Source organism: Leptonychotes weddellii, chromosome 11, assembly GCF_054177405.1.
Source record: "Leptonychotes weddellii isolate Sample4059 chromosome 11, ASM5417740v2, whole genome shotgun sequence".
NCBI classification, from domain to species: Eukaryota; Metazoa; Chordata; class Mammalia; order Carnivora; family Phocidae; genus Leptonychotes; species Leptonychotes weddellii.
The window spans coordinates 90,231,717-90,245,485 of record NC_138379.1 but is presented as its reverse complement, the minus strand read 5'-3'; the positions used below and the strand labels follow the sequence as shown (position 1 = coordinate 90,245,485).

Sequence of the window (13,769 nt, the reverse complement as noted above, 5' to 3'; positions counted from 1 at the left end):
CCTGGGTGGCTCAGTTGGTTAAGCGACTGCCTTCGGCTCAGGTCATGATCCTGGAGTCCCGGGATCGAGTCCCGCATCGGGCTCCCTGCTCGGCAGGGAGTCTGCTTCTCCCTCTGACCTTCCTCCCTCTCATGCTCTCTGTCTCTCATTCTCTCTCTCTCAAATAAATAAATAAAATCTTTAAAAAAAAAAAAAAAAGTTTTCAGCCCCAAAATGTTAGTAGTGCCTGGATTGAGAAACCCTGCTGTAGCTTAATCGGTCTGTATTCCTTTATTGTTTTCATTCAGCCACTTCTGTTTTGATGGTAAGACTAAAGTCGTTTTTTGAAGTAGGCTGGTTCTTCCTTGATTTCAAAATTTACAAAGATGACACCTAACGGAAGGCTTAGGGTTTGAAATAATTTGTGTTGTTTTTCTACTGAAACCCAAGACGACCATTATAGACTCTTTGTAATAATAGAGACCTCCATTCCTTTTCATTATTTGATTAATAAAATGTACTTCCCTGTGGGTTCAAGCTGAAGTAACGATCAACTTCATATAGACTGCTATATGCAGAAGACGTCATAGACAAACCTAATGGTAACCACAAATCAAAAACCAGTAATAGACATGCAAAGAATAATCCAAGTATATCATTAAAGAAAACTAACAACCATGAAAGAGAGACAGAAGAGGATCAAAGAAAAACTACAAAAACCACCATAAAACAAGTAACAAAATGGCAATAAATACATGTCTATCAATAATTACTTTGAATGTAAATGGACTAAATGCTCCAATCAAAGACATAGTATGATAGAATGGATAAAAAAAAACAAGACCCATCTATATGCTGCCTACAAGAGACTCATCCCAGACCTAAAGACACCTGCAGATTGCAAGTGAGGGAATGGAGAACCATCTGTCATTCTAATGGATGTCAAAAGAAAGGTGGAGTAGCAATACTTACATTGGACAAAACAGACTTTAAAACAAAGACTGTAAAAACAGACAAAGAAGGATACAATATAATAATAAAGGGGACAATCCAGCATGAAGATATAACAATTACAAACATTTATGCATGCAACACTGGAGTAGCCAAATACATAAAATAGTTAATAACAAACATGAACTCATCAGTAGTAATACAATAATAGTAGGGCACTTTAACACCCCTCTTCTATTGATGGGCCAGCCATTCAAACAGATCCAACAAGGAAACAGTGGCTTTGAATGACCAACTGGACCAGATGGACTTAACATATTCAGAACATTTCACCCTAAAATAGCAGAATCCACATTCTTTTCAAGTGCACATGGAACATTCTCCAGAACAGATCACATATTAGGCCACAAAACAAGTCTCAACAAATTAAAAAAGGTCAAAGTCATACCACGCATCTTTTCTGACCACAGTGCTAAGAAACTATAAGTCAACCACAAGAAAAAATCTGGAAAGACCACAAACACATGGAGGATAAATAACATGCTACTAAACAATGAGTGGGTCAACCAAGAAATCAGAAAGTACATGGAAACAAATGAAAACATATGGTCCAAAATCTTGTGATGCAGCAAAAGCAGTTCTAAGAGGGAAGTTTATAGCAATACAGGCCTACCTCAAGAAGCAAGAAAAATCCCAAATAAACAGCCTAAACTTGCACATAAAAGAGCTAGAAAAAATACAAAGAAAAATCATGCCAGTAGAAGGAAAGAGATAATAAAAATTAGAGCAGAAATACATGAAATAGAAACTAAAAAAAAAAATAGAAAAGATAAATGAAACCAGGAGCTGGTTCCTTAAAAAGATCAACAAAATTGATAAATCTCTAGCCAGACTCATAAAAAAAGAAGGGATTCAAAATCACAAATGAAAGAGGAAAAATAACAGCCAATGCTACAGAAATACAATTACAAGAGAATATTATGAAAAACTATGCCAACAAATTAGACAACCTGGAAGAAATACAGAAATTCCTAGAAGCACCTACCAAAACTGAAGCAGGAAGATGTAAAAAAATTTGGACTGATTACCAGCAAGAAATTGTTGGGAGTTTTTGATTACTGATTCAAACAAAACTCCAGGACCAGATGGCTTCACAAGGGAATTCTACCAAACATGTAAAGAAGAATTAATACCTATTCTCGAACTATTCCAAAAAATAGAAAAGAAAGGAAAACTTCCAGATTTATTGTATGAAGCCAGTATCACCCTGACACCAAAACCAGATAAACACAATATAAAAAGAGAGAACAAACTACAGGCCAATATCTCTGAAGATACATAGATGCATAAACCTTCAACAGAATACTAGCACACTGATTCCAACACTATATTAAAAAAGTCATTCACCATGTGGTCAAGTGGGATTTATTCCCGGTATGCAAGAGTGGTTTGCTATTTGCAAATCAAACAACATGATACATTATTACATTGATAAGAGAAAGGATAAAAACCATATTATAATTTCAATAGGTGCAGAAAAAGCATCTGACAAAGTACAACATCCATTCATGATAAAATGCCTCAACAAAGTAGGTTTAGAGGGAACAAACTGAACATAATAAAGGCCTTATATGAAAAAACCCACAGCAAACATCATCCTCAGTAGGGAGAAACAGAGCCTTCCCTCTAAGGTCAGGAACGAGACAAGGATGTCCACTCTCACCACTTTTATTCAACATAGTACTGGAAGTCCTAGCCACAGCAATCAGACAACAAAAAGAAATAAAAGGCATCCAACTTGGTAAGGAAGCAGTAAATTTTCACTGTTTGCAGATGACATGATACCAAAAATAGAAAACCCAAAAGATTCCACCAAAAAGCTAGTAGACCTGATAAATGAATTCAGTAAAGTCGCAGGACACAAGATCAATGTGTAGAAATCCATTTTAGATTAACAGAATATTCCACCGTGACAGAGTTGTAACACTTTCTGCTGCTGTCCTTTTTTGTGTTTTCTCAGTACTTCTGTAGGCTGGGACTGTAAACTGCCTTTAAGCATTCCATGTTTCATTCCAGGACGTGTCCTGCATCAGCAGTACCAAAATCTGCTTCGGGCAACCCCCAGGGTCACTAAAAACTGTGGGGGCACTGACTTCGAATATATGCGGTTTGTCCATAAGTTCCAGGGTTCCCGTGTGACTTCACGTTGGGCAGTGACATGGCTTTAGAGAGATCCAGACCAGGCTCACCCACAAAAAGGACCTTGGGTTTGGAGGAGCTTTCAATAAAGCAGACCCTTTGTTTTCTCTAGTGGAATTTAGAACTAATTGAGAGAAAAAGAAAAAGCCTTAGGAACAGAAATCAGAATGTTAGCTTTATTACTGATAAAATGCTTGGATAAGATGGTATAAGGCGTGAGGCCCACACAGGCTTGCTGGTGCTTCCTGCTCCCACTGCTGATCCCACCTGAGGGAGGGATGGGGCGCAGAGCGGATGCCTTTGCTCAGGACCCTAGTGGTGAAGAGGAGAGAGAGAAGAAAGGAAGGGAGGGAGGGACTAGTCCTTATCTCTTTGAAATAGATTAGTTTCACCGAGTCAGAAACAGAGGTCAAGGGATGTCACCACCCCACCCAGGGAGGAAGAACGGATTCATAATGGGCTAGGAAGCCGAGAGCACTATGCTGACACAGTTTCCTCCACAAGGAAACAGGAAGTGCCTCCATAGGTCGTCCCTATCCCCCCAGTCACCTACCATTTGACTGGCCTCTTATTTTTTATCACACTGGTTCCTCTGTCTCTAAATACGTCATCAGAAGGCACATTGTTCTTCTAACACCTGTGTTCTGCCTAGGTTCTCCTCTACGACCCCCTGTTTGACTGGACCATGAATCCTCTGAAAGCTCTGTATTTACAGCAGAGGCCGGAGGATGACGCTGAGCTGCACTCCACTCCCGGTGGAGAGGACCCGGAATGCAAACGCAATCTCAGGTGAGCTGCCTGTTACGAACAAGGGCCCTACTGTCCAACTGCTCAGATTTTCCTGTTCCCAAGGCCCTTGAACTGTCCCACCGCACTACAACCTGTGTGTTTGTCCTCAGTGACACGGACCAGAGTTTCAACAAAGTAGCGGAACGAGTCTTGATGAGACTACAAGAGAAGCTGAAAGGAGTGGAGGAAGGAACGGTGCTCAGCGTGGGGGGGCAGGTGAATCTGCTCATCCAGCAAGCCATGGACCCCAAAAATCTCAGCCGACTTTTCCCAGGATGGAAAGCTTGGGTGTGATCCAGCATATGAATTTCCCTTCAGCTCAACCTTTAGAAATTATACTGTGGCCTTCATTTTTAACCCATCCAACAGACTTTGAATAGGTATTAATATTTAACTAAGTGAACTATTTACTGTTTTTAAAAAAGTGTTTAATACTTGGCTCAGTCACCTAAAGAGGCCTTGACAGTCTCAAGGAAAATCTCCTCTATCAAATGTTAGAAATAAGTGTCATTCATGCTGTACTTGTAGGCTAGACATTTGTTTTTTCTTTTCAAATATATGTATTGTTCTCAGTAAAACCCCTGACAGATGCTTTAGCTGAAAGTGGAAGCAGCTGGAGGGCAGAGAGCATCACTGACAGTGTTTGCTTGAGTATGAATTAGAGGAAAGAAACTGCTGGATTGAGGTAGCTTTTAATTAAAACCTATTTCCCAGATATTAGATATGAATGATAAGTTATTTGATACTAATTTATAAAAGGAAGAAAAAAACTTTAAAATTGTAACCATCTATCGTGGTAAAGCCACATTAAAAATAAGCAATACTGAAAGCAAGTTAGTACTTAAGAAATATGTCTGGGGCACCTGGGTGGCTCAGTTGGTTGGGCGACTGCCTTCGGCTCAGGTCATGATCCCAGGGTCCTGGGATCGAGTCCCACATCGGGCTCCCGGCTCAGCGGGAAGCCTGCTTCTCCCTCTCCCACTCCCCCTGCTTGTGTTCCTGCTCTCGCTGTCTCTGTCTCTGTCAAATAAATAAATAAAATCTTTAAAAAAAAAGAAAGAAAGAAATATGTCTGGATTTTCAGTAGGAAGATCACCCAGTGTTACTGAATAATGAAGTTACTTTATGGAGAACAAATTTCTAAGACAGGTTGGTTTCTATTTTTAAAAATGTATATTGGGCCTTCTCATTCTATTCTGTATCTTTTAAACCCTTCTGTGCTTTATCTCTATCTGATGACTTTATATCTCTTCTAGTTTATGAATTCTGTCAGCTATATATAATCTCCTTTTTAGACTGTTTACCATGTTTCTTTTTTCAAAATTTATTTTTCATTTCGGGGCGCCTGGGTGGCTCAGTTGGCTAAGTGTCTGCCTTTGGCTCAGGTCGTGATCCCAGGGTCCTGGGATTGAGTCCTGCATCGGGCTCCCTGCTCAGCAGGGAGCCTGCTTCTCCATCTACCTCTACCCCTGCTTGTGGTTTCTCTCTTAATAAAATCTTTTTAAAAAATTATTTTTCTCTCTTGTAGCTCTACATTACATCAAATTCCTATTGTTTGTATCTGTTGAATCTTGTATTTGGTGGAATGTTTATCCATGTATTTTGTAATTTTGGAGGGTGAGCTTCAGCAAGGCTTTCTCCGTGGGAATTGTGAGTGACCTGGGTTAAGAATAATTCATTCCAGATAAGGTTTCTGGAGAACTCTTCTTAAAACTACTATTTTACATTTCAAATCACAAACTTACCTTGGTATATCTGCCTAAATGAAGACTTAGTATGTACAGGAAGTTTTATTACTGTAGTGAATCAAGGGATTGTAATAAGAAAGCCTTAAAATCTTCGTGGATGGAATAAGAAATTAGCGAGATGACAGTGCAGGTATATGAATTTGTCCTGCTAGTTGACGTATGCAGTTATATAACATCATTAATCTACTCGTCAGCCTGGAGGTATCCCCTAAGTTTCCTGTCCTGTTTCAAATATTCTTAATAATGGTTTTGAAGTTTGCCAAATTTGCAGATAACAAATCTAGGAGGAATAGCTAATTCACAGGTGATGGAATTAAAGATTTTGACAGGAACACGGTCTAGAAATAAATAGGTTTTAAAATATTAATTATACAATTTGTTGTATGCTGAGTGCCTGATATACATTCTCTGCAGCATATCGTGGTAGATTAGTGATGTTATTCCAGTTTACAGCTGGAGGAAGTGAAAATAAGTAACTTGTCCAAGACCAGAATATAGTAAATTGAAGATGGACAAAGAATCTAGGCTTCACTAGTCAGTTCAGTGCAAACCAAGTAAAGCATCTACTAGAAAGGCTAATAAATTGTAGGCAGAACAGTGTTGTCTGGATTAAGGGAGATCATCGCTGGTCATACCACCTCAAGGTGTCTCCTTCCTAGTATACATTTAAAATATATGCACTTAGAAATGCTAAAGATTTAAATATGGTATAAAGGAAATCAAAGCAAAGAGGAAAAACTCTGGATTTCTTATTTGCTGTAGGCAATTCTTTAAAAAAGTAGAAAGTATACTGACTTGAAATATAGAAATATGTGCTATTTCAAGTATTTTGTTTGCACTTTAATGAAATTATGTATTTTCTGTAGATTTATTTTAGTACCACTGAATGCATTTCTTTACTACACTGTTCCCTGTTTTTGAATAAACAATTGTAAAAGAAAATATATGCTAAGACTCATTTATTTTATTCAGATGCGTGAGTGTTCTGTGTGCCTGGCCCAGGCTAGTTCCGAGGGAGACAGCGGTGAGTGAGGCAGGAACATTTGACCCTTAGAGCCTGTGGTCTGGGGCAGACCCAGACCCACCACTTCCAGTCCAGTGTCCACTGGGAAGCCTGCTACACAGAACCAGCCTGGTGGGCTGTATCTCAGTCTAAACAGTCAGTCTGCTTGTCTCTCTTAATTACCCCATCACAAAAAGGCAAATAAATGGTCCTTGTTTGGGCCCAGAGAGTGATCTAGTTGACATTTCTAAAGTCTAAAAGATATATCCTGGAATATGACAAATACAAAGGTCCTACTATCCTAAATGTGAAGTTAGCATTCCATAATATTTATCATTTTTTAAATAAATAAATTCAGTCCTTCAGATTTCCGGGCTCTTGTTTCTGAAAAAATGAATTTTGCATAAATACCACAGAGTCAGATCTTTACAAAGTTTGAATCTAAATGAGGAGGGTGAAAATCTTACATACTTATATACTGAAAATTATTCCCTAAAAAAATTCTTTAACTTGCCCATTAAGTACAGCATGCATAATGTTTCTAATGTCCAGCAATATGTAAAAATGTGTACTTTGTACACTTAGGCACAGTCTATGATTCTAAAGCAGTGCTTCTCAACCAGGGGTGATTTTGCTTCCTGACTCCCCACCCTCACAGGAGACATTTCATAATGTCTAAAGACATTTTTTGTTGTCACTGGCATGGTGAGAGTATGAAACACTGACACACAGTATTGAAGGTCAGTATTTCCAAATTGGGACAGAAACACGTAGGAGAGAAATGGTCATTATTTTACTTGGCTCTTGCCATGGTTGTAAGTGTGTGTTCACTGCTGGTCTACAAATAACGTGTGGGTCACTATTTTTTAACCGTGGTAAAATATGCATAACTTGACCATCCTTACTATTTTTAAGTGTACAGTTCAGTAGTGCTAAGTGTACGTGCAGCTTGTCTCCAGCGCTCTTCACCCTGCACAACTGAAATTGTATAACCATTCCAAAACTCCCCATTCTCCCCTCCAGGTGGCTCTTGGCAACCACCATTCTATTTTCTGTCCCTAGCTACCTCCTGTAAGTAAAATCATATAATATTTATGTTTTTGTGGCTGGCTTATTTCATGAACACAATGACCTTAAGGTTCATTCATGTATGTCAGAATATATACCACCATTTTGTGTATCCATTTATCCATCAGTGGACACTTGGGTTGCTTCCCCCTTTTGGCTGTAACGAATAATGCTATGAATATGGCTGTACAAACATCTCTTAATATGCCGAAAGTATATAAAGTATATAAGTGTATTACCAGACTGCTGGATCATCTGGTAATTATATTTCTTATTTTTGGAGGAACACCATACTATTTCCCATAGCAGCTACACCATTTTATGTTCTTACCACCAGTGCACAAGAATTCCAAATTATCCACATCCTCAGTGCCTGTTATTTTCTGGGTGGTTTTGTTTTTATAGTAGCCACCCTAATGGGATATGGCTGAGTCATTCTTGAAAGTAATAAAAGTACTGTATACTTTATATAAATCCTATGAGTGCTATTGCAAGAACTAACAAGTTCAATGCAGGAATACAGGCACAAACCCTAACTCCCACCCCTGACCCCTAGCCCTAACCCTAACCCCAGCAGAAGTCAGGGCTTCTTTATCTAGAGAGGACTCTACTACAAATTACCAGGCACATACCCTAACACCTAACTCTAATCCTTAAATTTAACCCTAACCCTAACCCTCTGGAGAAGTCTCAACTGCAAAATACCAGGCACACACTCTAACCCTAACCCTAGATGTGAAGAAAGTGGCTTCCTGAACACACAATAAGAAAAGCTGAGAAGCAGCCTAGTTGTCCTGGAGAAGACCCCAGACATTTTAAGTATTGGTAGTATTTCTGAAAATGGTTGGGAAAGTAGAGTTAAAAACAGAAGGACCAGTTGAATATGTATTTGAAGAGTATTTAGATCCCCAAATCCCCTCCTTGCCTTAGCTCAGTGGATGGCTATTATGTCTCTTCTCACCCCAGCACAAGTCTGGGGTTTTATTCTCTGGAGAGGTCTCTGAACTGCAGGACGCCAGGTACACACCCTAATCCCTCACCCCTAACCCTAACACTAACTAACCCTAACCCTCAGGAGAGGTCTCTAAACTGCAAAATACCAGGCACATACCCTAACGCTAACCATATAGCTGAGAAAGAAAAGAAGTTTTAGAAGCAAAATATGTCCTCCAACTGATAATTTTGAAACCAGATTCTGAGTAGTGTTGTTAGCTTTGCTAGTAAATTTTAATGTTAGTTTATTTGAAAACTACCTCAAAGTGTTCCCTGATGGTATATACAGTGTTTGAATATTCACTGTAGACTTATGTCTTTGTAAATATTGCTAAACTTAGTATTTTCAAAAAGATTTATTTATTTATTTTAGACAGAGTGAGCAAGCATGAGCAGAGGGAGAGGCAGATGGAGAAGGAGAGAGAATCTTAAGCAGACTCCATGCTGAATGTGAAGCCTGATGTGGGGCTCAATCTCTCAACCCTGATATCATGAACTGAGCTGAAATCAAGAGTCGGATGTTTAACTGGGCCACCTAGCCGCCCCTAAACTTAGTATTTTCTAAACTTTTTTTTTCGGTATGCATGATAATGAGAGTTGGAAATATTTTAAGAGAAAAATGGGTAATCAGTCAACTGGTTACAAATTTGTTTAAAGCCATTGTAGTGTAAACCCAACATGGAAAGTGGATTTCATAGGCCTCCCAAACATATTCATGGCATGAGAAGAATTAAACACAATGAAAACAATCCTGTTGAATCAAGGCCTTCTACTCAAAGAACACCAGTGCTACTCAAATATTTCCTGATATTTTAGTAAGACCCATTTTATGAGGCCTGCATTATCCTTATATCAAAAATTATGAGTTACAAGAAAACTGAAGACCAGTACCATGATGCAATGTAAATCAATTTCATCAGTATAAAAAAAAGTACATTGTGACCAAATGACATTATTGAGAAATACCAGGGTGGTTTAATATGTGAAAATCAATGTGAATAAACTAACAAAAACTATATGATCATGTCAATAGATGCAGAAAAGGCAAATGACAAAATTCAACACTTAGGATAAAAATTCATCAAACTAGGAATAAAAGGAACATTTTCAACTTGATGAAGGACATCCATGAAAAACTCACAGCTCACATCATACTTAATGGTGAAAGACTAAATGTTTTCTCCCTAAGATGAGGAACAAGGCAAGGATGTCACTCTTACCAGTTCTGTTCAACAATGTACTGGAGTTTGTACCCACCAATAGAGCAAAGAGAAAGAAAGAAAAGACAGTTTGATAGGAAGTACAGTTATCTTCCATTTGCAGATGACATGATCATCTACATCGAAAAATTCTCAAGATTCTATATGTTAGGTCTAGAACTAGATCACATGATAAAGGTCAATATACAAAACATCAACAATATTTTTGTGTACCAGTGTCAGAGTGTCCAGACTAGGCCAAAGATGGAATCACTTATTCTACATCCCACATCAGCAAACCAAAACAGTTTCTATGCTCAGCTCTCCCAGAAAAGGAATGTCCAGACCAAACAATTAGCACTTGCCCGCTCAGCATAAGTTACTTAACCAGTCTCCCAGTCTTCCCTTTTCTCCATATATGAAAAGTAATACTCTTTTAACCAGTTAAATGCCCAATATAACTTCCTTGTTCCTGTTCACCTTGGTCTATGAAACTTCTTCCTTTGTAAAAAGTTCTTTTCTATTTTCTAGACTGGATGCTTCCCAATTCATCAGTCACTAAATGAAAGCCAATTATATCAGGAAATAAAATATCTGTAAAATTTTCCTTTATTACCAGCAATGCCTAATTTGAAATTAAAAAACAATTAAAATTTAAAAATATCATCAAAAACATGAAATAGCTGGGCATAATTTTCATAAAATCTGTGAAGTGCCTGTATGCTGAAATTTACAAAACATTAATGAGAAAGCAAAGGCCTAAATATATACAGAGAGATGTACCATGTTCATGGATTGGGAGATTCAATATTGTTAATAAGATAGCAATTCTCCCCAAATTGATACATGCAATGAATCAATGCAATCCAATCAAAATACAAGCTTTCCCCCCCCCTTTTGGAACTTCAAATCTATGTAGAAATGCAAAGGAACTACAATAAGCCAAAACAATTTTGAAAAGGATAAAAGAAGGTTGAAAGACTTAAAGCCATAGAAACAAATACAAGGTGGTAATGCCATAAAAATTAGACACAGATTAATGGAGGAGGATAAGGAATCCAGGAACAGACCCTCATATGAGACTAACTGATTTTCAGCAAAGGCTCCAAGGTAATAGTATTTGGAAAAAAAATTAAAAAGTGCATATCCATATGCAAACCCTCTCTCGCCCCCACCAACAAATCTCAAATCTTCTCTCCCACTATATACAATAACTAACTTGAACTAGATATATCTGAATGTGAGAGGTACAATTATAAAATTTGTATAAGAACTCCTTTGTCACCTTGGTTTAAGAAAAGATTTCATAGAGAAGACACTAAAGCATTGGCCATAAAAAAAAAAAAAAAGGTAATCTGGACTTTATTAAAATGAAAACTTTTTTTCTCCTTAAAAGACATTAAGAAAATGAAAACACCAGCCACACCTGCCAAACCAGTATCAGATAAAGGATTTGTTTTTAGAACATATTTTTTAAAACCTTTTAACACAATAAGGAAATAAACTAACTTGAAATTGGCAAAAGATTTTAAAATATACCTCACCAAAAAAGACATCCAAATGGGAAATAAGCACATTAAAGAACCTCATATCCTAAGTCATTTAGGAAATGCAAACTAAAATCACAATGAGATGCCATTCAGTATACATCCATTAGAATACTTAAATTAAAACATCTGACGGGCGCCTGGGTGGCTCAGTTGGTTAAGTGGCTGCCTTCAGCTCAGGTCATGATCCTGGAGTCCCTGGATCAAGTCCCGCATCGGGCTCCCTGCTCAGCAGGGAGCCTGCTTCTCCCTCTAACCCTCGCCCCTCTCATGTACTCTCTCTCTCTCTCTCATTCTCGCTCTCTCAAATAAATAAATAAAATCTTTAAAAAAAAAACAAAACAAAAACAAAAAAAAACATCTGACAACACCAAGTGACAAAATGTAAGTGGAACAACTCAAACTTTTCATTGCTTGTGGAAATACAAATTGGTACAGCCACTTTAAAAAACAGATTCTTGAGTTCAATAGGAGGAAAGGTGGCAGAGTAGGAGGATCTGGACTCACTTCATCCCATAGACACACCAAGGTAACAACTATACATATCGCAACTAATTCTGAAAATGACCTGAGGACTGGCAGAACAGGTTTACCACAGCTAATCCTGGACAGAAGGCCACACCGAAAAAGGAAGGAGTGGTGGAGACAAGGTTGGGAACCGCCCTCCAACTCCACACTCCCACCCCCAAGCAACTAACCAAAAACAGGAGAGACATCACAAGCAAGGAGAAGCGAGAGGATGAGACCCCACACTGGGCACCCCTGGCAATGGGAACCTGAATGAGAAAGGTGAGTCCCTAAGCTTGAAAACCAGTGGGGCTTAACTCTGATAAGTTTAAAAATCAGTGGATCTTAACTTCAGAAGCTTTAAATACCAGCAGGCTCCACTGTGGGACAGTGTGAAGGCAATAGGAAACAGTCCTTACTCTTAAAGAGCCAGCATTCTAAATAACTGCCCAAGACACAGCACAGAAGAAGCAGTTTGAAAACTGCCTGGGGCATACATGAAGGAGAACATGTGCTGAAGGGGCAGCGTTCTGTAAATTTCTCCAGGAACAAAAGTGCTTGCAGGTGTCATTTTTCTCTCCTCCTCCAGCCTAGACAGCCAGAAGCTTGCAGGAGCCAATGCTAACACTCTCTATCTACCTGGCTTACAAAGTATGCCCTGCTTCTGTGCTCCCCCCTACAGATGCACCCCACCCTACCTGTCTACCCAAAGCAGCTTTGGCTCCACCACATCCTGTAGGCAGCCCTGGCCAGGAGCACACCACTCCAAAGTGACTCCTGCCCTGGAAAGTAAAGGAGATAACCACACATACCAGTGTGTTCCTAGTTACTGCAGCCAGGCTCCTTAGCTGGCTGTTCAGGGAGCAAGCCCTGACCTCCAGTGCACCTACAGCTGTGGCAGAGAGGCTAACTGCAGACATCTGGGCTGACTGCTGGCTCCACACAGCAGTGAGCCTGTGGTCGTCACAGATGGGCCTCCCAACAGCACTGGGAGCAAATGCTGCCAGTGTACCCACAGCAGGCAAAGTGGGTCATTGCAGCAGGCTGGGCTAGAGGCAATTGTGCTTCAGCCATAATGGGAAGGTGCATGCAGCCCACACAGGGGACACCCCTGAAGCACCTAATTCTGGTGACTATAGGGGATTGTACTATAGGGCCCACAAGACCTCTTCTACACAAAGCCACTACTTCCAAGACCAGGGGACTTCCTGACATAGAAACAAAAACAAAGAGTCAGACAAAATGAGGAGAGAGAGGAATATGTCCCAAATGAAAAAACAAGACACAGTCACAGTAAAGCAGCTAAATGAAACAGAGATAAGCAATATACCTGATAAAGAATTCAAAGTACTGGTCATACAGATATTCGCTGACTTGAGAAAAGAGTGAATGAACTCAGAACTTCAACCAAGAGACAGTAAATATAAAAAAGAACCAGTCAGAGCTGAAGAATTCTTTAACTGAAATGAAAGATACACTAGAGGGAATCAATAGTAGTTTAGAGGATGTAGAAGAACAGATCAGCAATCTGGAAGACAAGGTAAAGGAAAGAAACCAAGCTGAAGAGCAAAAGAAAAAAGAATAATAAAAAACAAGAATAGGTTAGGGGAATTCTGGACATCATCAGGCATAACATTCACATTATAGGGACCCCAGAAGGAGAAATGAGAGAAGGCGGCAAAAAGTTATTTGAAGAAATAATAGCTGAAAACTTTCCTAATCTGGGGAAGGAAACAGACATCCAGGTCCAGGAGGCACAGACAGCCCCTAAAATAATGAACCCAAG

General features: G+C 39.2%; 1 protein-coding gene across 1 annotated transcript in view; it reads left to right on the top strand.

The window, feature by feature from the left end:
• ATM (ATM serine/threonine kinase) overlaps positions 1-6,608 on the top strand; it is a 122,303-nt gene extending 115,695 nt beyond the window's left edge. The window contains exons 62-63 of the mRNA XM_081797369.1: positions 3,782-3,918; positions 4,029-6,608. Of these exons, the coding sequence (XP_081653495.1) occupies positions 3,782-3,918; positions 4,029-4,212 (321 nt within the window). The 3' untranslated portion in view covers positions 4,213-6,608. The remainder of the gene's footprint in view (positions 1-3,781; positions 3,919-4,028) is intronic.
• Positions 6,609-13,769: the final 7,161 nt, after the last annotated feature.